At 42.1% G+C, this 24,754-nt stretch overlaps 1 protein-coding gene across 1 annotated transcript; it reads right to left on the bottom strand.

The window, feature by feature from the left end:
* Positions 1-350: 350 nt before the first annotated feature.
* KLB (klotho beta) lies at positions 351-21,464 on the bottom strand. The gene is made up of 5 exons (XM_058193816.1): positions 20,730-21,464; positions 6,614-7,124; positions 4,559-4,827; positions 2,255-3,398; positions 351-1,015 (listed from the first exon to the last, which is right to left on the bottom strand). The coding sequence occupies exons 1-5, from the start codon at positions 21,462-21,464 to the stop codon at positions 618-620; spliced, it is 3,057 nt and encodes a 1,018-aa protein (XP_058049799.1). The 3' UTR covers positions 351-617.
* Between the last annotated feature and the right edge of the window lie 3,290 nt (positions 21,465-24,754).

The raw sequence follows: 24,754 nt of genomic DNA, 5'->3' as shown, positions 1-24,754 counted from the left end.
GATGACAAAATGGGAAGTGAGTATTAGTGATAGATATTATATGTGCTGGTATTTGACCAATCTGGAATATTCATTGGATTGCAAAAAATGAAAGTATATCGTAAAAGTTCCATCTCTAAACCACAACACACACCCACACACACACAGGAGAATTATACTTGAGAAATGCGAAGACATTTCTTTAAAAGTGCACACTGCAAAAAATCTTTTTGTCATTTTAAATTGAACTACCTAATTATCCCAATATAACCAGCAGAAACATTTGGTTGAATTCAGTTAAAATAATAAAACGTGCATATTTTTTAATAGTTCGCTTTCACATGGAGATGTGCAATATGTACAGTAGGTTAAATAGTTTCCTTTGGACCAAGTTGTGTTATCTGTAGAGGAAACTGAAGAAACTGAATTAGGCTAGTTGACCGGGCATCATTTTCTCTGTAGTAAGCAGCCAGAAATGTTTACGGTTGGGAACAAGAATGTAGAGTGAGCCCTTGTAACAACCCAAAGTGTGTCAGAATCCCGAATTTGGCATTCTGATCGTAAGTATCTTGCTGAACAAGAGTATTTTTGCTAATTTTTCTGATCCTCCGTTGATAAACGGACAAAGAAAATGATTTCTATATCTGGTTCAGAACTTTCTTAGGTTTAGTTTCCACAGAAACGCTGAAGTGCTGGAAGTATTTTGACCAATCTGGTCTCCTTTTCTTCTGCTTCTGGAAACCAGCAATGCTTAGGAGCATTATTAAGGTAACCAAAAGGCAGCATCCAAGGAATATTAGAGGCTTTTCCTGAACGACAAGTCGGCAGAACGTGCAGGAGGCCGTTTCCTTTCGCTGTCCACATTTACTGGTGGGATCGATGGGGAAACCGTTGTTGCAGATCAGCTGATTGTAGAACTGGACGGAGGCTTTGGCTTGGAATTCGGAGGTAAAGAAGCCGATTTTGGGCTTGGCTACTTCATCCGTTAGCTTGAATCCAAAGTAGCCTTTGAGGTTGACTTTGTCGATGTGGTACGCTGAAAAGGACAAGCAACCTCAGGTTAATTCTTTATTTCCGTATGAACCGAAAAGCCATTCTAGAAGTATTTGGGGATTTAAAAAATTGGATGTAAACTCATTTAAGCTTGTTTTCCTCCCACCCCAAAGGAACAGCCTTCCCTGGATTTCTGCAGTTTTTTTAAAAAGTATTTTGTTGGTATTACTAACAATAAAATTAACATTTTTTCCTAGAAGCTTTCAAGAACGAAAATACATCTTATTCGTTATGAGTTCTTGTCACACTACATAGATTACTTTGGGGCAGAAGCATTTCTTGTCTCAGGTGATTACTGCTTTATTTATTGTCTCTAAAAGTAATTCTTACCGTCTCTCACTTGTCATTTCATCATTTCTTTCTTCTCCTCAAATAATAGTTGTGTACAGGTAGTCCTTGATTTGCAACGGTTTGTTTAATGACCGTTCAATGTTCAATGAAGTTGCACTTAACGAAGTTCAGTCAGTTACAAAGACGCCGAAAAAAAGTGACTTAGGACCATTACAAGCATCCCCATGCTCATGTCATCAAATTTCAAAGCCTTGGCAACTGACTTGTTTATGACAGTTGCAGTGTCCCAGGGAGTCATGTGATCCCCTTCTGTGACCTGATAAGCAAAGTCAATGGGGGAGCCAGATTCACTTAACAACTTAAGTGTGACTAACTTAACAACGGCAGTGATTCACTGAACAACTCTGGCAAGAAAGGGTAAAATGGGGCTTCGGGATCTGAAGTGTAAAAGGCAGTCGAACACACTACTGTCGTAGGGAGGGAAGCCATGTTAATCTAGCAGCCAAAAATCGGAAGGCTGAGTATTTTTTTAACCCTTTATAATTGAAGTCATTAACTAATGTGGTACCCATAATCCATCTTGCGTGTACCCATCCTCTCCATTATCCAGATGCTTTCCTTACAAAAGGCTATGCTTTTTTTAAAAAATAAAAACGGGTTGGTCTGATATTCTGCTAGCAGACCTCTTTGATTCCTCTTTTGATGTGATCTTTCTACGCATCCAGAAGTCTTACATGCTACAGGAAAACCTAACAATTATTCCAATCAATAAAAATAGCGTAACCTCTCCTGCGTTTCTTTCCTCGAAGCAGTTTCATCCCTTCTGTGCAAAGGAAAAACAATCCAGCAACCCCCTTTTTAAAAGTTTGCTAAACGAATGCACAGAAAACTTTGGAATTGTTGGGATGAGCGTCCGCCGCCTTCTACTCACCTTTAAAAGCTTCCTGCACGTACTTTTCGATGTAGTATTTACGGAGCTCGTCGTTGTCGCTAGACTGATCTTCAATCCCGCTAGCGGTGAGATAAATATCCATATTGCCATAATGCCGATGGATCCAGTTCAGGGCTTTGCGTAACCCCCAAGGCACCACCGCGGAGCGAACGGGGGAAGTTGGGTAGGTTAAATCTTGCACGAGTTTAATGTCCTGATCCAATTCATACCGGCTCCCGTTCTTCGACTCGTGGGCCACAAATCGAGTGGTGAAATGATTCACTGCGATGAAATCAGCAGCGCCTCTGACCAGCTGCTTTTCCTCCTCTGTGAAAAAAGGCAAAAATGAACCGGAAAGGCCTTGGCGGTTTTTGTAACCGAGATATTTTCTCATGGCCGCTGGATAGTCCCCCGTATTCAGCAGAGGATCTAAAAACCAGGCCATTTCAAACTGGAGGAACCGATTGGCCGCTTCCAAATGGCTAGCGAGATACGGGTTAGCAGGTTCTGCCCAATCACAGTGCAGGGACAGAGACACCTGACCCTGCTGGAAGGACCGATATTGTTTCTCGTAGACCTGCCAAGCGGTGGCATGAGCGATCAACAGATTGTGAGCTGCTTGGTAAGTGTCGTTGCTGCTGCTGTTGTAAATGTCACCGAACCGGTTCGGCTCGTTGATGGTGATCCAGAATTTAACAAGGTCTCCGAATTCCCGGAAGCACACTTCAGCGTACGTTATAAACGCCCCGACGGTGGATTGATTCAACCACCCGCCGTGTTGAAGCAAAGGACCTGGCAGGCTTAAGGACTGATGGGTCGGATAGTGCAAGGTGACCACGGGCTTCACGTTGAGTTTGAGTATTTCGCTAATCAGACATTGGTAATACCGCAGGACGTGCCGGTTAAGGGACGACGTGTCGCCACTGGGGAGGAGCAGTGACCAATTGAAGGCGAATCTATAATGAGTGACTTTCATTTTTGATAGCAGTTGAAGGTGCGTTTTAATGCTGATGAAGTCTGTACACTGAACTGGCCGGTTTTTCAATTTCACTCCCTTCACCTGGTAGAATTTTCCGTCTCCAGTGACATTCCAGAGATACAGGTTACGGTCAGAGAACTGAGGAGAAGAAGCGACGGATTCTGCCTGCGAACGAGAATGAAGATTCAAGAAGGAATATTTACATGGGCGGCTTTCCACCTTCTTGCTACATCTAGGAGTCGTTATTTTAGATGTAGGACCAGTTATAGCAGGGGTCCTCAGACTACAGGCCACGGGTTGGATATGTCCCAACGAAGCCATTAATCCGGGCCAAACGGGACCACAAGACTGCCCCGTCCACATCGCCCCACTTACCCACCTTCTGGTGGCCAAAAACGGGCCCAGTTTTGGCCTCCCCTGCCTCCAGCGAGGGAGAGTGTGAGCGACACACACACAAATAAAAGTCCCTCACACACACACCCCCGCAAGGCAGCCACATCCCTTGTGTGTAGTTTAATGGACTGCTAAATTGGCCACGCCCGCCCAGTCACATGACCACCTAGCCACGCCCGCCCAGCCAGTCCGGGCCCGCAACAATCTGAGGGACCGTGAATTGGCCCCCTGTTTAAAAAGCTTGTGGACCCCTGAGCTATAGCATGATCTGAAGAGCATCTCAGTCTGTTCCTCCAATACAGGGTGGCTTCTAACAGCATGGTCAAAGTGGAGCAGTTCTAAGGCAGCCTCTGAAGCTGCTGGTCCATCTGCTCTTTCAACCCTTGTGGGAAGTTATGGATGAAGGTTAAGAGATCAGTACATCTAGACAGGGCCATATAAAAAATACGAGCTGGGATGCCAATCCGCAAATGACATCCTGTTGTAGTCCACCAGCAGCCTGCGGAGCTGGCAGCAGAGTCGGACAGCGATGAGGCTGAGGAATAACGTGGGCCAGTCCTGGAGGCTGGGGAAGGCCCGGATGAGGGCTCTGCGTAGGAGGCTGAGGTGGGGCCAGGACCATCGGGGAATGAGGTGCGGACTCCGGAGCCTCCAGAGGCTGACAGTAGTGAGGCAGAGGAACAGGAGGAGCCTGTTCCTAATGCACGCATGAAAAGAGCTGCCAGAAGGCAAGAGCAGCTCAAGCAAAGAGGACGACTCGGGAGTAAGGCCAAGAGATGATTGGCCCCTCCCATAAGGCTTAAAAGACCAGCAACGGCGTTTATGCTCTTTGCCGAAAGGTTGATGATGACCGCTGGTCTAGGAGACCTCCAAGGTCCCTTCCGGCTCAATTCTGATTCAAAGGGTTGGGATGCTGGCTTTAGTTTGCTTACCTTGACAACTGATTCTGTGACTCCCCAGGAGAAATCCCAAGGGAACTGGCCTTGTAAAGTCTGCGTTGATTCTTCGGCAGGAAAGCCATTCTCCTGAATGATTTGCTTATAATAAAATGCGGATGATTTCGGGACCCGCTCCTTCACGTCACTATCGAAATCTACGTAAAACAAACCTCGCCGGGTGTCGAAGGCCTGCTGCCATTCGAATCCGTCCAAGAGAGACCAAAACGTATAACCAAAGACATCGACCCGATCATATTTAATAGCTGCGTAAGGCAAATAAATAAAAACAATTAACAATTGCCCAATTAATGAACCCAGCCTATGCCATACATTCATCACAATTGTAAACCGGTAAGGAGGAGGGTTGGAAAGGATTTCTCTTAGCAGCTACCTCGTTTGTTTTATCGAGTTTCAATCTAAGGAATTATTTTTATTTTGGGTGGATAACTATTTCTTTTGAGACTAATCGGATGGAGCCAGCAACGGGGCAGGTGGGAATCACATCCGGTCTGATCCATCTTATATCTTATCATTTTTCCCCCCTACTTCTGAAAAGTAACAAAGGCGTGGATTACTTTTATCACCAAAGATCTGGACCAGTGTATCTTAAAAAATTTCTTTTGATGTCAGGACTCTTTCTCATTTTTAAAAATTATAGAGGATCCCAAAACAGCTTTCGTTTACATAGGTTATATTTATCAATGTTTAGCACCTTAAAAATCAAAGTGGACCCATTTGTAGAACGTTTATTGAATCGGATAGAAAAAGTATTAAAAACTATTCAATACTGACATAAATAAAAAAGTATTTGCCATGAAAAAAAATAGCTATATATTTCAATGAATAATGAGGAAAAGAGACATTGTTTTAAATTTTTGCAAGTATCTTCAGTGTCTGGCAAATAAGTTTGATTCTGCAGACATCTGAGATGGTCTTGAGGGACCCCCAGTGATCCAAGGGCCGTACTTTGATCTAGACCTAATTGATCTAGATCTAGACCTAATTGCTTCCAAGAGCTTTTAATTTAGGCCAAGGACCATGGATGCTCTTGCCTAATATATCATCAACAACTTGGCCCTAGATATTTCCTTCCAATGGCCTGGAGGGTTTCTCTTTAGGACTGCAATGGGTGAAAAGAAAATTTGCAAGCTTCCTTTGGTTTACCCGTTGGCCTCTCAGCTGACGCTTACCTGTAATACAGTCTGCGAAGTTAGCTGCGGTCACAAGTTTATCGTCATATGTGCTGGTAGTCCTCGACTTACAACCACAGTTGAGCCCGAAATTTCCAGTGCTAAATGAACACGTTTGTTAAGTGAGTTTTGCCCCCGTTCTACAGCTTTCCTTGTCACCGTCGCTAAGTGAATCGTTAATAACACAGTTTTCCGGTGAATCTGGACTCCCCCATTGACTTGGCTTGTCAGAAAGTTACCAGATTTGGATACTGCAACCGTCATAAATAGGAGTCAGTTGCCAAGCATCTGAATTTTGATCATGTGACCACAAAGATGCTGCCATGCAGGGGTGAAATCCAGCAGGTTCTGGCGAACCGGTAGCGGAAATTTGGAGTAGTTCAGAGAATCGGCAAATACCAACCTCTGGCTGGCCACAGAAGTGGGGTGGGAATGGGGATTTTGCAGTATCCTTCCCCTGGAGTGGGGAGGGAATGGGGATTTTGCATTATCCTTCGCCTGGAGTGGGGTGGGAATGGGGATTTTGCAGTATCCTTCCCCCAGGAGTGGGGAGGGAATGGGGATTTTGCAGTATCTTTCTCCTGCCACACCCACCAAGCCACACCATGCCCACCAGGCCACGCCCACAGAACCGGTAGTTAAAAAAATTGAATTTCACCACTGCTGCCATGGTGGTTAAGTGTGAAAAACGGTTATTAAGTCACTTGTAACTTTGAACGGTCACTAAATGAACTTCTGTAAGTCGAGGACTACCTGGAGTTGACTCTACTTTAATTTCCCACCATCTCATTTAAAGCAACTTTTTTTTCAACAGGACTAGCCACTTTCAAATCCCCACCCCCTCAACCCCCTTACGCACCTTGCAAAACCATATTAATAAAGGTCTTCATTACGTAAATAGCCGTAGTATCTTCTGTTTTCACATCTTTGTCGGTGAACCACCCGTTTTCAGCGATTAAGATTCTGGGATTATCATATTCCACTTTTATCCAGTTCAGAATGGCCCTCAAATCGAGGGAGAAATTTTGTCCCATTTTGGGCAGCTTGCTTGGAGGTTTAAAGTTATCTGGCCCGAAAGAAAATGCGAAGAAATCGGCTGTCCCTTGAAAATGTGTTTTTTCCATCGGGGTGGCGTTTGGGAGGAGAGAGCCAAGTTCCGTCTTCAGTTCTTCCGGGTAATCGCCATCTCCGTGTATTGGCTTTGCAAACCATCCTAGGACTTTCTGCATGGAAAGCTGACATTTTTCAATATCCGATTCATTGTTGATTCTACTTGGTTCAATCCAGTGAGATCCTAACGTGATTGACAAAAATCCTCTCTGTTGGGGTCGAAAATATTGATCATAATTATGCCAGACTTTTGCATGAGCCTAAAAAGGAAGAAAAAAAATATATTTGGATTTTAATTATATTATAGGTGTCAGTTGCAGTTTATTTGTACAAATACATTTCTTAGATGCACATGTTAAAATCCAGGTAGTAATTATTGTTAATGATACAGTTGAGCTAACTCAGGGGTCAGTGTTGTGACCCAGGTCCAAGTAGGTAGTAGGAAACTCAGTCAGCGTAAAAACAAACAAACTTTATTAAAACAGCTGAGAATTAACTCATTCTCAGCATAGTTCAACTGAATTAAAGCAAATTCCTCCCAACACAATTCCTCAGTCCTATCACTAACCTTGGTCCAATTAGGCAAACTGCCAAAGGCCTTTCTTGGCAAAAGTTCAGAAGACACCGACACAAAACAAATGCAACAAGACAAAGCTATCAACGTTGTTTTCCGGCAAAGAGCCCAAACGCAGTTGCTGATCTTTTAAGCCTTATGGGAGGGGCCAATCATCTCTTGGCCCTACTCCCGAGTCGTCCTCTTTGCTTGAGCTGCTCTTGCCTTCTGGCAGCTCTTCTCATGCGTGCATTAGGAACTGTTCCTCTGCCTCACTACTGTCAGTCTCTGGAGGCTCCGGAGTCTGCACCTCACTCCCCGATGGTTCTGGCCCCACCTCAGCCTCCGACACAGAGCCCTCATCCGGGCCTTCCCCAGCCTCCAGGACTGGCCCACGTTCTTCCTCAGCCTCATCGCTGTCTGACTCCGTTGCCAGCTCCGCAGGCTGCTTCACGGACCACAACAGTTGGCAATCTGCGGCTCTGGAGCCGCATGTGGCTCTTTTACCCCTCTGCTGCAGCTCCCTGTCACTTAAAATATGCGTCACAACCGCCAATGTGCGACACCCGCCGGCATGCGATTTATTGAGCTTTTCAACCCCTGGTAGGCCAACCATGGATAAATCCAAGAAAAGAAAAGTTTCAGAAGAAAACAGAACGTTTAATTCAACTACATAGGCTAGTTTTGTGGCCGCTCAAGAACTAGTCAGCACAGGAAGGGTTTTGTGGCTCCCAGTGGTTTGTTGTTGTTGTTTTTTCCTGTGGGAAACGGGTCCAAATGGCTCTTTGAGTGTTTAAGGTTGCAGACCCCTGAGCTAACTTAAAGAGAAATAGGTTTATTGTGATACAGGACTTTATGAGCTGGTATTCAGTTTACCAAGTTAATGATCTGAAAGCTCCAAGCATAATAAATCAGTTAGCTCATTCATGTGGAATTTATCGCTACAGAAAGATTTTATTGATCGGCAATTTCCGTGTGAGAGGTACATGTATCCATGAAATAAGCTGCGGTCTTAGGAACAGAATCAGAAATTGGGAACGACTCTGGGAAATCAAGAATATATGGGGGTCACCCACGGGAATCTATTGATCAATCTGCAGAGGATTAGTGATAAAGACTTCTAATGTCTAAATGTAAAATAAAGTCTCAATTCAATGATTTCATGCATTTATCCATGTTTTAAGGAGATGGGCAGTTTAGAAATATGGCATATAAATGATTACTTTTGTTGGTAACAATACAGGACTTGTTTGCCATTATATTCTTTGAGCATGTTCATTCAACTTTACAATTTAGCCTGCCTCACTATTAATTCAGTGTGACCTTAACTTGTTGAGATCAACTGGCTATACGCTACACCAAAATTGGGTCATAAAACCACTCTAACAATATGAAACAATAACAATTTCGAAATTACTCACACCTCCTCTGCATTCTAGTTAACTACCATGTCACCACATTTTAGTACTTAGTATTTGGGGAATGATCTCCTTAATTCTGCCCAATGACAGCGCCAGCTCTGCAAAATTGGAACTAAGACAGAATTTCTCCCCTGGAGCATATCCATGCGAGTCTTTTCGCCTCAAACTCTTGGCGTTGTCTGTTTCTCCACCAGGGTTTCGCCTCCGTGTTATTACGCCTCGGCACTTCAGGCCTCGGCCCCTCTGTCCCAGTTCCTTCGCTGCAGCCCATTCGTCGCAGTATGGTTTGCGTCAGACTTTTGGGTACACAGGACAGTTCGAAGCCGAGGTGTAATAACGCGGAGGCGAAACCCTGGTGGAGAAACAGGCAGTGCCAAGACTTCGAGGTGAAAAGTCCCATGCCATATCCATGGCAGGAGAAGCTGCCCTGCCTCATAATGACCTTCACGCCCTATAAATTCTTCAATGAGGACAGGCCTATGGAAATAGCTGGTATATAGTGATTACTGCAGGCCACTCATTCATTGAGTTTATTTGCCACCCATTTTGTTTCACAATCCCAAAAAGACTAAGAATTTTCAAAAACACTACACTACTAACCAGAGCATATAAAACATTTGCTAGGCCAATTCTTGAATACAGCTTGCCTGTCTGGAACCCATACCACATTTCTGACATCAATACAATTGAATGTGTCCAGAAATATTTTATAAGACGAGTTCTCCACTCCTCTGAAAACAACAAAATACCTTATGCCACCAGACTTGAAATCCTGGGTTTAGAAAATTTAGAACTATGCCGACTTCGACATGACCTGAGTTTAACTCATAGAATCATCTATTACAATGTCCTTCCTGTTAAAGACTACTTCAGCTTCAATTGCAATAATACAAGAGCAACCAATAGATTCAAACTTAATGTTAACCGCTTTAATATAGATTGCAGAAAATATGACTTCCGTAACAGAGTTATCAGTGCTTGGAACACATTACTTGACTCTGTGGTCTCTTCCCATAATCCCAAAAGCTTTAACCAAAAACTTTCTACTATTGACCTCACCCTGTTCCTAAAAGGATTATAAGGGGCGTGCATAAGAGCACAAATGTGCCTACCATTCCTGTCCTATTGTTTGCTTGTTTCTTCTTTTCTTCTTATATATATATGCTTATACTTCCTTATATTACCTCATATATGTTTATATACTATATAATCTTTTTATGTGATGCTTATGCTTATGTGATGCTTATAATGTTGTGACAAAATAAATAAATAAAATAAAATAAATAAATAAAATGTCCATCCCAGAAAGACTAGGAATGCTTCTGAGCAATCAACCCATAATTACATGTAATACACATTTGCTTGCTGTGAAGAAGGTTAGCAAAATTCGAAGTGGCCAACTTATCTAATCAAATGGGAAGGGTTGCTGTGCCCTCCATCATTTTAGTACATGATATATGATTCAATCCTGAATTGGTCACAAGGAAAATGTCAATCCTTCATTTCCTTATCAGGCTTCCCTGACCTCTTGGGGCGAGTGGATGTAATTGACTTTTAAGAATTTCAGTGTTCTCACAAAGTGGCATTTGATACAGTTGGAGTGCACTAGATCGGTAGTTTTTCAACTGTTAAGATGTTGGACTTCAACTCCCAGAAAGCATGCTAGCTGGGGAATTCTGGGAGTTGAAGTCCACACAAATTTGCCAAGTTTGAAAAAGCCCTGGCAACTACTAAAGGATAAATGCAAACTCCCTCACAGTTGGCTTTTATACTTCCCAGGACTCTTCCTTTCTCTTCAACTTCACTTTTTAAAGGAGAAAGGAATATTTTTCAAACGAAGTCCTGGGTTACAATTTTTCCCCCCCTTTGCTTGAAAGTTGTTCTCGGTTTTGCAGCACGCCAGGTTTCCTCATCTGTTCATGTTTAATTAAAAGGAAATTAAAAAATAAAAATAAATTAAAAATCAAATGTAAGGAGGAACATGGGTCACTTCATTTTCAGCACCTCAGGAGTCCGTGATTACGAAAGTGGGAGATTACTTGGGAACAGTGACACATAAAAAAAATAAGAAGTACTTTGGAACAGGCTGAAAGCTGGTTATAAAGGTTCCGGTAAATTCATTTGATTTATGGGAAGCAAATATGATGTATTTTCCCCCTCGGTCAGAATCTCCAAACCTGGCAAATTTAAGTCTTGTGGACTTCAACTCCCAGAATCCCTCAGCCAGCCATTAAAAGTTGCCAAGTTTGGAGACCCCTGCCCTAGACAAACACATCTATGTGATTATTTGTGTGTTTTGTCATTTTTTGCTTTGGATAAAGAAGATGACTCCACACACAGAAAAGCAATATGATAGGTGCCCTCAACTCCAACATTCGTGACTCAGCAAGGCAAGCCTATGTAAACATTTATTTTCAAAGTTTTATCGGCGTAATATATCTCCTTCTTCCCAAAGCAGGATGCTGCTCAGAGCCGCAGAACAGGAACTGGCAGCAGGACAGCCTTGAGAAAACATTTAAAAATGATAAAGGTGGAAAATACTACTAATCAACCCTTGTAGTTTCTAGTCTGATCCATCTTTTATCATTTAGCTAAGGGCCTGGATGTCCACATTAACCTCTGAGATGGAAAATAACCCTGCTTCTGCCACCGACAAGTGAATCACACGGCTCATTAAATGCAATAAGAGCTCTGCATCTAGGCTTTCTGAAAATAGCATGGAGTACAAGTGCTTCGAGGGGATGAGGGTGGGGGGGAGTGGCAAGAATAACAGAATAAGTGGAAGGGATCTTGGAGATCTTCTAGTCCAACCCTATGCTTAGGCAGGAGACCCTATACCATTTCAGACAAATAGTTATCCAATATTTTCTTAAAACTTCCAGTAATGAGGCACCCACAACTTCTGGAGGCAAGTGGTTCCACTGATTAATTGTTCTAACCGTCGGGAAATTTCTCCTTAGTTCTAAGTTTGCTTCTCTCCTTGATTAGTTCCCACCCATTGCTTCTTATCCTGCCCTCAGGTACTTTGGAGAATAGCTTCACATCCTCTTCTCTGTAATAGCCCCTCAATGCTATCATGTCACCTCTAGTCTTTCTTATTATTAATTTAGACAGACCCAATTCCAGCAACCGGTCTCTGTTTTAGCCTCCAGCCTCCTAATTGTCTTTGCTGTTCTTTGCATTCTTTCTAGAGTCCCAACATCATTTTTATGTTGTGGTGACCAAAAGTGGATGCAATATACAAAGTGTGGTCTTTCCAGGGCACTATCGAAATGTAAACTGCTTAGAGAGGGCTGTAAAGCACTGTAAAGCGTTATATAAGTCTAAGTGCTATAACACAAAACACACACACACACGACACAAGGGTTGTCAGAAATCAAGAGAGAGAAGGTGGTAGGCACTCTAACAACCTGGGCACTTTAAGAAGTTGGACTTCAGCTCCCAGAATGCAATCTGGCTGGGGGAATTCTGGGAGTTGAAGTCAACCTAGTCTTGGGTTGTGCTTCCATTCAGATTTTATAAGAGCCACTCCGTGTTGGTGCCTTTCAAAAATATTGCTACAATTCCCAATCTCGGGGGGTGGGGGGCAACGTGAAGAATTCTGGGAGATGTGACCCCAAAATAAATTCATCTCACAGCCCCTCCCATCTGAAATTGCTTTTTAATACGTAATTAGTTTGATATCTTGATGACAAGGGAGACTGTTAAGTAAACAATAGAAATATATATAATCAATAATTAGCAATGTAGCCTACTACCGACGGCATTAATTTTTGCATAATCTGTTATGCTCAAGTTCAGTTTACTATTTTCTCAAAAAACATGGTAGAATGGATGGCAATATTCCCTTGTCCAGAAGTAAAGAAGGGAACAAGGGGAAGAGCCATATTGGACTTAATTCTCACTAACAGAGATGAAATGATAGAAGGTGTTGAAGCTACAGGAACCTTGGGGGCAAGTGAACACGCAATATTGGAATTCAACATTATGCAAACACAAGTAGTAGAACAAAGTCAAACTAAGTCTTGGCTTTTAAGAGAGCTAATTTCAATAAATTTAGAGAGAGCTTGAGAAGGATTCCATGGATGAGAATCCTCAAGGGGAAAACAACTCAAGAAGCTTGGGAAATTTTGAAAAGTGAGATTATAAAACCCCAGTCTGGCACAATACCAATGAAGAAGAAAAATAATAAATCTCAAAAGAAACCAGCATGGTTGCATAAAAAACGATCTGACAAATTAAAAGGCAAAAAGGACAAGTATAAAAAGTGGAAAGAGGGGCAAATAGCTAAAGAAGGATATTGGCAAATAGCCCCAGGCTGTAAAGATGAAGTGAGTAAAGGAACATCTGGCCCACATTTATCCTCTGCGTTTCAGGTATTTATACAGAAAGTCCTTCTCCCGCAGATACTAATATTTATTTTGAGATATGCATGCATACAACTATAGCCATAAAACCCTTTTCAAATACTGTGGAAGTGGAAGATGCCATGTAACAGTTAATAGCTGTTGAGGGTTGATTAACAGCCCGAGGAAAGGCAAAAGTTTTATCTTGCCCCACCTTGGCTGTTGTGCAACAGAACCTGGGCTAGCTAACCAGGTCCTATATTTGAAACCAACTACACCAAGAATCTACTCAAGGGAATACTTTACTCCAAGTAGAAACCATGGAGCACATGCAAACTTCAATGGTTATAAGGTAATGTTTATCTGCACGATATTGTAAGCCATTCAAAAGAAGCACTCTTCCCTGAGAAAACTTATTGAATAGAATAGAATAGAATAGAATAGAATAGAATAGAATAGAATAGAATAGAAAAGAATAGAATAATGGAAAATAGAATAGAGCAGAACAGAACAGAATGGATAATGGAATGGAACAGAATAGAATAACAGAGTTGGAAGGGACCTTGGAGGTCTTCTAGTTCAACCCCCTGCTAAGGCAAGAAACCCTACACCACTTCAGACAAATGGTTATCCAACCTCTTCTTAAAAACTTCTAGTGATGGAGCATTCACAACTTCTGCAGGCAAGTTGTTCCACTGATCAATCGTTCTGTCAGGAAATTTCTCCTTAGTTCTAAGTTGCTTCTCTTCTTGATTAGTTTCCACCCATTGCTTCTTATCCCACCCTCAGGGTATTTTTTTTTTAGTTAAAGTTTTTAATTTATAATACAAATTAAAAACAGTAGACATAGCGTGACATCTCCAGTTTAAACATTTTCATCAAATTTTGCCATATAATCGATAACACTTCCTGATCTCTATACATATTTACACTAATTATCACATTTCGAATACATATATTCTTTCATCCTTATAGGCTATTTCGATATCTAATTCAATCGTATCAATCATAACAAATTAAATTAAAAACGTCTAAGCATTTTACTTGTCAATGGTCCTATATCCCAGCATTTCACCTCCTTTCCAGCCAATAATAAAATTTATTCCAGATTTCATAATACTCTGATTCATTCTTATCTTTAAGTTCCAAGGTCAGTCTGTCCATTTCCACGCAAATTAATATTTTAGCTAACATTTCTTCTTCTGAGGGGGTCTCTTTGTTTTTCCATTTTTGTGCAAAAGCTAATCTTGCTGCTGTTAGAATGTGTAACATTCGGTAAATTGTACTCTGGTTGTATTTGTCTTCTATAATACCCAGTAGAAAGAATTCCTGTTTTGCTTCTATATTTTGCATTAGTAACTCGTCTATCCATTGTCTTATCTGGTGCCAAAATTTTGTGGCTTTTGGGCATTTCCACCACATGTGATAATAGGTCCCCCACCCTCAGGGTATTTTAAGCTCCTTCCTTTATCCTTCCTTCCATGGAGGGAGAGAAATAATAGGTGGGAAGACGGAGTGGAGCGTCCTGAAGTTGGCTGAGGAACACCCAAACACAAGAGCTTTTCACATGTTGTGTTTGCCTCGACCACTTCAAAGGCCTTCTGAGTTTTACTCGGCACCCAGTTGCTTTGCCCTGGGTTAATCTGATCACTTCTGGCAACGGAAATTCAATAGCAGAAGAACAATGACCCTTCTACCTGCTTGGGCCTGATGTAGAATCAAAGGATGTGCAAAGACGCAAAGCAGATTCTATTCATAAGACCCGTCTAGATTGTTTAGCTGGCTCTGGCTCCACCCATGAAAGATAAAGTCTAGCAGACTTAAGAGATGGGTTTTGCTTATCCATCCATCAACTCCAAACTTTATTGCTTCGTGGGAAATGTTTAGTGAGCAAGAATCTAAGAAGTGGGTATTTGCCCTACAATGTCTTCATAATCCTTGAGATTTCTGCGTAGAGCTTCTTCCATATCTTGGGATAAGATAGAGGTAAATCATTCATTGGTTCGAAGACCTCTAGCCAGATAAAGTGATGCCTCAATGTTACTGCAGACATGGCGATTGTTTTCCTAATTCAGTTACCGGCAAAATCTAGTAGTTGAGAAAACGGGATGCTAACCAATGGACTCCATTCTATTTGCTTAAGACACTTCTCTCAACAGCTGACATCATATCAAGCTACGGTTTGCCTTAATTATAATGTACTGAACAAACCTTTTATGGATCAAGTTCACACAACATGCTAAGCTACCAACCATGGTTATACCCACAACGCTCCATTCAGACGTTTTCTCTCCCTAAATGCTTTTAGGTACATTTAGGTCATTTCTGTTGTGGGAATTTGTCCTGAGGAAAGATTGATATTTAATCATCTGATAACAATGGCTCAAATGGACCAGTACCGAAGGTCCATCTAATTCAGTAAACTGTGACTCAAAATATCCAGCTGGATACCCCTGCTAGAACCGCATGTCATCCGTGCAAACAACAGTCTCCTTTGGCTTCTGTTCTCCAGCAACTGTCTCCAGTTTCCAGGTTTCTGTTCTCCAGCAACTCCAGCAACTATCATTCAAAAAGATCTTGATCATCTAACCGCTTGGTCTAAAACTTGGCAACTCCAAATTTCAACCAGCAAATGCTCAGTCTTACATATAGGAAAAAAGAACCCAAACACTAAGTACATACTAGATGGACATTACCTTACAGACGACCCCCATCCCGTTAAGACCTTGGAGTTTTCATGTCAAATGATCTAAGTGCCAAAGCCCACTGCAACTACATAGCAAAAAAAGCTCTAAGAGTTGTAAACCTAATCCTGCGTAGCTTCTTTTCCAAAAACACCACACTACTAACCAGAGCATATAAAACATTTGCTAGACCAATTCTAGAATACAGCTCACCTGTTTGGAACCCTCACCACATCTCTGACATCAATACAATTGAACGTGTCCAGAAATATTTTACAAGAAGAGTTCTCCATTCCTCTGAAAACAACAAAATACCTTATCCCACCAGACTTGAAATCCTAGGCTTAGAAAACTTGGAACTCCGCCTTCGACAAGACCTAAGCTTAACTCACAGAATCATCTATTGTAATGTCCTTCCTGTTAAAGACTACTTCAGCTTTAATTGCAATAATACTAGAGCAACCAATAGATTTAAACTTAATGTCAACCGCTTTAATCTAGATTGCAGAAAATATGACTTCTGTAACAGAATCATCAGTGCTTGGAATACTTTACCTGACTCTGTGGTCTCTTCCCATAATCCTAAAAGCTTTAACCAAAAACTTTCTACTATTGACCTCACCCCATTCCTAAGAGGACCATAAGGGGCGTGCATAAGCGCACAAACATGCCTACCGTTCCTGTCCTATTGTTTTTCTTTTCTTCTTCCTATATATATATATATATATATATATACGCTTATACCTCCTTATATTTACTCATATATGTGTTTATATACTATATAATCTTTTTGTATGATACCTACATATATTGTTGTGACAAAATAAAATAAATAAATAAACTGGCATTCAGTGATTCCAAACCATGCATTTATTTAATTACCACTTGGAGCTAAGTTAGTGAGTTTTCCCACATCTTGCATTTAGATGGTCGCATCACTGTTTTGCTAGCTGGGAGAACTCCTAGAAATGCTGACTTATCAGACCAATGTTGTCCCAGGACTCTTAGAACGCACTAAGATAGGACAAAGCATCACTGAGAAACACTTCTGCACAAATATTGTTTAATCATTTATTTCAGCTTGGGTTAGGTCTAGAGCACCTCAGTTAAGAACAAGGCTTGGAAGCGTTGCATGCCAATGATCTACCTGGACAAGAAGTCAACTTGTTGTCTAAGTCTAAGAGAAAAGACAAAGGGAAGGGAGGGGAGGGGAGGGGAAGGGAAGAGAAAGGAAGATTTCTGATGCTTCCTGCTACAAGGAACCTCAATGGGGAAGCTGTCAAGAAAATGGAAGTTATTCCCATTGCCTTCTTCTCCAACTATAAATCATTGTTTAGGTAAAATCTGAGAAAATGACCCAATAGGGTACACATTATCTAGTATCTTTTTAACAAATACCAGTATGGGGGTTAGACTAACAAAGGGTACCGTCTCTACATGGGAAGGAATTCTTATTAGACTTGTCCACATAATTAACAACCCGACAATCTGGAAGTGATTACCCCATTTCTGCTTTCTGGGGGGTTTCCCCTGCACTTGAAACCCCACCCCCGTGCCCCCCAAATCTTGTTTAAGAAGAAAGTATTTTCTAGAGGCCTCCCATTCAAGTGCTAAGTAGGATAAGAAGCATGGAACCTGCTTGTTTTGAAACGTCGGCGAGGTGCTAGCAAGTCAGACGCTCAGGAAAAGTCCAAGTGATGTTGGCAAAACAATTTTTATCTGATTTTGATCACCTGTTGGCAGATCGGGAGAATCTCAGCAACCAACTTCGCATGGAATTCAAAAAGGCAAAGGGTAAAGTCTTTGTTGACTGCAATCTAGGAGAAGTCATGAACCAAACACGAATTCTCCGTTTTCTTTTCAGAGCGTATAAATAAGTTAAAACATTTCTCAAAAATACAGAAGTGGTTTGCTGCCGCCTTCTTCGAGGACTTAACTTCCAAATGTACTCTACAGCCCTGAGAATCTATGCGGGTCTCCCATCCAAGTACTAACCATGTTAGAGCATGCTTAGCTTTTTCAAGAACCATCTAAAATGGGCAGGCGCTGCCCCATGGGGAGGGGGAGAGGGAGGGAGGAGTGGGAGATAAAGAGTGCCACAACGCATGTCTTAATTCAATTATTTTAAATTAAACAATTTAAACTGAAGTGTTTTAATTTCCGCTTGGCCACTGAGTCATTTTTAGAATCAACACATCTGCGTTTCCTGTGGCAGCTGTTCCATTCTTTCTCCGCGTTGAATATATTTCTAGGGACGGTTCCTGGAATTTTCCATCACCTGGACAACAGGTAATTTCTTTTTTTAATCCTTCACAGCCGTATGAGAGAAAAATGGGGCTCTAAAATAGACAGGCTGGCTTTTTTTAATCTTCAAGAGCATGTTGTTGTTTTCAAAGAGAATGAAATGTCCGTGTTTTATACTTCTTTCAAGGTTCCCCTCCAGTCAACGTTTTATCAGTGTGATTTGTCTCCAGCATCATCAGCACTTTTGTTCCACAGTCCAAACTACCAAACTTGGGTGGGGGAAAAAAAAAAAAAAAAGACAGGTAGTCCTCGACTTACGACTACAACCGAGCCCAACATTTCTGTCGTGAAGCGAATTCTGCCCCGTTCCATGATCTTTCTTGCCACCGTTGTTAAGCAAATCATTGCGGTTGATAAAAAGTTAGCAACCCGGTTGTTTTAGGCCAATTGCGCTTCCCCACGGACTTCGCCTTTCAAAAGGTCGTAAAAGGGGGGATGGCGTGTCCCCGGGGGACGCTGCAAACGTCATAAACATGAGTCAAGTTGCCGAAGCGTCTGAATTTTGATCACGTGACCATGGGGGCGCTGCAGCAGTCCTAAGCGTGAGAAACGGTCAGAAGTTACTTTGCTCAGTGCCGTTGTACCTTTGAATGGTCACTAAGCAAACTGTGGTAAGCCGAGAACTGCCTTTATGACAGTTTCAGTTGTGATATTGAGGGCCCTTCCAGAAATGTAGACATTTGTATTCGTCCACCCGAGGTCTAATTTTGGTGAAGTGTGCAAGGTTCCGCAGTCACGACGTAAGCCTAAGATGGAAAATCACATGCTTGTCCGATGCTACATCTTTTCTATCCTGCTCTACAGAGCGAAGAGTTGGTCTCTTGACAGAAAGCCACAAGAAGGGACTAGAAGCATTTGAAATGGGGATTGACAGGCGGCTGTTACGTATAAGTTGCTTTGACAAAATCAAAAATGAGGAGGGGATGAAAGCCAAGGGAAAATCATCAAAACCATTAAAAAGTGAAAGTTTGGAGTATTTTGGACATGGGATGTGACACCCGGAAAAATACGGCATTCTTCACTTAATCCTCCAAGGAAAGATTGAAGGCAAATGAGTCCCAGGCAGAAGAAGAACATCGTGGCTTCAAAATCTAAGGGACTGGACAAAACTCAACAGCACTTTTTCGTGCGGCTGTTGATAAAAATAGGATCGCCAACATGATCGCCAACGTCCAATGACGGATAGGGCACAAGAAGAAGAAGTACAAGATAAAAGACGAGTCGTTTTGACCTTCACATCCAAATATTAGGGGTGAAATCTACTTACCTTCCTTACCGGTTCGGGAAGTGCATGCGCCTCTCGCACTCGCTCGCTTGCATCACATGCGCGCGCAGACCCTCTGCGCACGCGCAAAACCTTTCTGAGCATGCACAGAAGGTACAAAACACATTACTTCCTGGTTAAAACCAGGAAGTAACGACAGCCGGGCAGGTGGACGGAACCTCGCACCGTGACTGCTACCGGTTCTCCGAACCACCCGCCACGATTGCTACTGGATCAGGCGATCCGGTCTTAACCGGGAGCATTTCACCCCTGCCGAAGACCTTCCTTCAGATCTAAAACCTACTAGTTTTGAATGGGCTTCATGTAAGAGGTCTAACTGCATTGCCCAACTATGGAGTATCTCCGTGGCTGTTCTTTCCCTTCTAAGGCACTAAGCTACCTAGGGAATTTTATAAGTGTCAAAAAGAGTTTAGATCGGACTGGAAGCAATAGTACCTGCAGTAAAAACTACCGTGAAAATAACTAAAATTACCCTGATTACTGAACCTCTGTTCACATGTAAATGTCCAGTCAGTGTGATGACGCCAAACGTCTTGTCTAATAGGCAGCAGAGGGATCTGAAAAAAATGCAGAGTTTGATGCAATCTTTGAATTAGCTTGCTGATTTTATAAACATTAATTCAGGCACAGACTTTCTGGAACAGGGTTTAAGTGAGTGAATGAATCTTTCCTTCTTTCTCAGACGAAAAAAAATGCCTGAAGGAAAAACAAGCTTGATGTCATATTGACGTTCTTTAAATACTGACGTGTTTATCTTGAAACAAAAAGGATGTGCGAGATCAGCAGAGCGGGCGTAATCTGGAATGAGATTTTACCACCCCAGAATTATGTACCGTAGCTATAATTCCTTCCTTTAGCTTGAATTCTAGAGCCATCAACTAAATTTTGGGGGGGGCTCAACATTTCTAGAACTCGGGTTAAGGAAGGACAAAATAAAAAGGAAGCTTTTTAGTAGAGTAGACAAACAAGATTTGTCAAGGGATGGATTCCAACTAAAATCTAGTACTGCTAAAATTAATTCATGATTAATTCATGGCTTTATGGTACAACTGATGGCGCAATTAGACCAGGCAAGAGAGCAGATTTGTTTCCTCCAAGAAATGTAGAGAAATTATTGCAAGAAAGCAAGAAAGACATTTCATGTGCAAAGCCTGCATAGAAGCATTATTTGTCCTCTTCCCATTGTCCTCTTTCATTCTTATACCTTCCTTTTCTGCTATGATTTCCTGCAACTTTCTTTCTTTCTTACGACAAAACCTCTCCCTGCCATACCTTGATTAGGTTATGTCCTACCACGTAGGCGGCACCTTCACGCCTCTCTCCAGGTGCATGAAGACCTATTCCGTATCCATACCAAGCAATGAGATAAGGGTTGTGCATTGTAATCCAGTACTTCACACGATCTCCGAAGGCTTGGAAGCAAAAAGTGGCGTAATCGTTGAAAAGATCCACCAGGGAGTCGTTTTCCCAGCCTCCGTATCTTTCGTGCAATTCCCACGGCAAGTCCCAGTGGTAGAGAGTGATGATGGGCTCGATGCCTCTGTGGACGAGAGCATCTAGGAGACGGTTGTAGTAGCGGAGTCCTTTCTCATTGACGGCTGTCACCATCCCGTTAGGAAAGAGCCTTGGCCACGAAATGGAAAAGTGGTACGAAGAAACCCTCAAAAAACTCAGAGCAGCTAAATCTTTTTCCAGAAACGTGTAGCTGTCACCCCAGTCCTCCGTCCTGTCAGCGTGCCTGAAGTTGGAATGGAGGAAGTGGTCCCATATTGAAGGACCTCTCCCATCCTTCTGCTGGCTCCCCTCCACCTGGAATGCACTGGTTCCCACTCCCCAGAGGAAATTGAGAGGGAACGTGTCATGCAGAAACAGCCGAGTTTCGTTCACAGGACTTAAGTGGGGATCCTTTTCCCACACAGAAATTCCCTCCCTATGAGATCCGGAAACGGACTGTATGAAAACTAAAGCCCATAAACCCACGGGACCCTTCAGATGCCTGCCAGCCATTCTGTACCTGCGAAGCAGATGCTAAAAGTCACATTTCTTTTTAGAAGCTGCCAAAAATTGATTCCTGGATTCCTGCTGCATACCTTGTCTCCTTCGCTCCTGGGTCCCTGGAGTGTCTTATCAAAGCTTAGGTTAAAAAAAAAAAAAGCTTGTGATTCCAGAAGTCCTGTTAATAATTAGCTTGAAACTACAGGACTTAGGATCAGTCATGAGAGGCAAGGCAACTTCTGTTTGCTCTGCTTCTTATGGCCGCTGGGGAACGCTGGTGGGGTATCTGATCCTGAACGCCTTCCCAATTTATAGCTGCTTTTGAAGCTGTGAATCAGAGCTTTGGCTTGTCAGTGGATGCTAACTGTTGATTTGATTATACTTAAATGGAATAGAAAGTAATTGTATTTGAGACACAATGGCCTCAAGTAAGGAATCAGACGCCGCTTTTTAACCTACGCTCAGCCAGAAGAAAAGGGCACAGCTGCAACAGATAACAATAAAAAAAAACTCCTCTTCAGCTCTTGAGATTCATAATGTACAAGTTTTTGTCAGAAAGCTGTTCGTATCTCTGGATGTTGGAAATGTTTGTGACCTTGGCAACATCTACATAAAAGCAGATGGGTTTTGGCATCGTCAGGATGCTGTAAATTGGCTTGAATGTATGAATGCACCCCAAAACAAGTCGCTGCTCATTTTTTCCCCCCCTGGTCGTGAGACGAAGCAGAAAAATTGTTCTTTTAAATCTGACAACAGGCAAATCCTTGGACATTTTCTCTCATTTGTAAGCGATGTTGATTTTTGGGATATACATTTATTTATTTGTTAAATATATGATAGAGCCAGTATGGTGTGGTAGCTACGGTGCCGGCTTAAAAATCGGAAGAATGTGAGTTCTATTCCTTCCTTAATAACAAAAGTCAATTAGGTGACTTTGGGCCAGTCATCATTCTTAGCCTGACCCACCTCGCTGGGTTGTTGTGGGGGAAAATAGGAGAGAAAGGAGTATTATGCACATTCATCACCTAGAGTTAATTATAAAGTAATACAAGTGGGATTAAAAATCTTATATATATATATATATATATATATATTGGTCCCAGAAGCACAAAGCTGAAGCCTGAAGATGACGAATGAGACTTCGTCGAAACGTCGCCAAGACACTTCCAATTTTATGCGGGAGAAAACCCAAATAACCAAAGACCTACATACAAACACCCGCGAAAACCTCAGAAAACACACACACACACACACACACACACACACACACACATATATCTTGCCTGACCCGTGAAGAATCTGGCGATGTATAGCGTTAAAAACAACAGGAAATAACTCTACAGATTACAAACTAAAACTTTAAACAGATAAGTGACAACTTTGCTTGTTCATTACTCTGAAAAATTAATTCCAGAAAGAAAGGTCTCTGCTAAAGTGGAGGTGTAAGAATGTGTTAAAATGTCTGTCACAGATTTTATCAATGTATGTATTCTCCCCTACAGTTCTATCCTTTACACGCACACACACAAAAAAGAAATACGCCAGAAATATACAATTGCTTCCCACAAGGACATATTTTCCAGCATGCTTGCCATCAGAAGTTGTGGGTGCTTCATCACTGGAGATTTTTAAGAAGAGACTGGACAGTCACTTGTCTGAAATGGTAGGGTTTCCTATTTGAGCAGAGGGTTGGACTAGGAGACCTCGAAGGTCCCTTCCAGCTCTATTCTGATTGAACAGGCAGCCTTCCACTCTATCATTTTTTTTATTTGCATTTATATCCCGCCCTTCTCTGAAGACTCAGGGCGGCTTACACTATGTTAAGCAATAGTCTTCATCCATTTGTATATTATATACCAAGTCAATTTATTGCCCCAACAATCTGGGTCCTCATTTTACCTACCTTATAAAGGATGGAAGGCTGAGTCAACCTTTGAGTTGCTCTACTATTGTGGTTAAGCATAATAGTGCTTATACTAAGTTTGGGCTCCATGACGGAGATATTTCACATTGTCTCCAGAGTGAGAGATACAAAAACAGAAATAATCTCTCCCTTCCTTCCCCTCAACCATCCAAGGATCAAATAACAAACTTTCCAAATGGAACCCTAAATCAAATTTTCTGCTTTATCAGGGTCAACCATCATGTTCTTATCTCCTGTCTTTTGAATATAGAAGAACTGAATCTGCTCCAGTTCCTGCTTCATGTTGCAAATGAAGTTAATGAATACCTTTTATAAATATGACAACTGGTTCTTACCATGCTATGGTTCAACACAGCGCAAAGTCACAAGGGGTATGTGTTTGTGTGAGGGGTAGCTTATACATAGGGATACAGGTAGTCCTTGACTTGCAGCTATTCATTTAGTCACCGTTCAAAGTTACAGCGGCATTGAAAAAAGTGGACTTATGACCATTTTTCACACTTACGACTGTTGCACCATTTCCATGGTCACGCGATCAAAATTCTGACCCTTGGCAACTGACTCGTATTTATGACAGTTGTAGTGTCCCGGGGTCATGTGATCCCCTTTGGTGACTTTCTGACAAGCAAAGCCAATGGGGAAGCCACATCCACTTCATGGACATGTTACTAATTTAACCGCAGTGATTCACTTAAAAACTGTGACAAGATAAGGTCATGAAATGGGTCAAAACCCATTTAACAAATGTCTCGCTTAGCCGCGCGAATTCTGGGCTCAGTTGTGGTCGTAAGTCAAGGACTAACAGCTTTTAGGACTACAATTCAACACAGTACAAAAACCATGTGTGTGGAGTGTGTGTGTGAGAGATATTTATAATCCTTCTTTAGTATAGAATGATTCACTTGACCAACCCGAGCTATCACCAGCAGAAGACCTGTCCACAAAACAACCAGTGATTTCACCCTGGAGTTTCATGTGCATATGAAGGAAAAAAGGAGAGAAGATCAAACCCTGCAGGGTTTAAGAGAGGAATTCAAGAACAGGGGCCACTGATTTCTCCCCACCTATCAACACCGATTCAAATCAGTCATGAAAAGCAGGATCGTAACCACAAATCGATGTTCACTTCTCCCCAACCAGGTTGCAAAAAAGACCATGGTTGACAGCATCATGTCCCCACCCCGCCCTCTCTCTCTCTCAACCTTGGGAAGAAGGCGGTGGCCAAGCAAACCACTTCCAAAACTTTGCCAAAAAAACCTGCAGCAAATCTAGGCAGAAAGCAAGAATGATCCGAAGGCTCACATATTTATCTACTGTATCCTAGTTTAACAATGCATATCAGGGATGCCCAATCTTGGCCATTTTTAAGACCAGTGAA

The sequence above is a fragment of the Ahaetulla prasina genome, chromosome 8 (genome assembly GCF_028640845.1).
Source record: "Ahaetulla prasina isolate Xishuangbanna chromosome 8, ASM2864084v1, whole genome shotgun sequence".
In the NCBI taxonomy this organism is placed as follows: Eukaryota; Metazoa; Chordata; class Lepidosauria; order Squamata; family Colubridae; genus Ahaetulla; species Ahaetulla prasina.
Note: the sequence above shows the minus strand (reverse complement) of the source record. Positions and strands in the feature narration are given on the sequence as shown.

Excerpts from the sequence above, each read along its gene's own strand:
- KLB (XM_058193816.1), bottom strand. The coding sequence starts at position 21,464 with ATGGCTGGCAGGCATCTGAAGGGTCCCGTGGGTTTATGGGCTTTAGTT. Across the intron at positions 7,125-20,729 it reads TAGGACATAACCTAATCAAG|GCTCATGCAAAAGTCTGGCA; the intron begins GTATGGCAGGGA and ends CTTCCTTTTTAG. Across the intron at positions 4,828-6,613 it reads TATTAATATGGTTTTGCAAG|CTATTAAATATGATCGGGTC; the intron begins GTGCGTAAGGGG and ends TGCCTTACGCAG.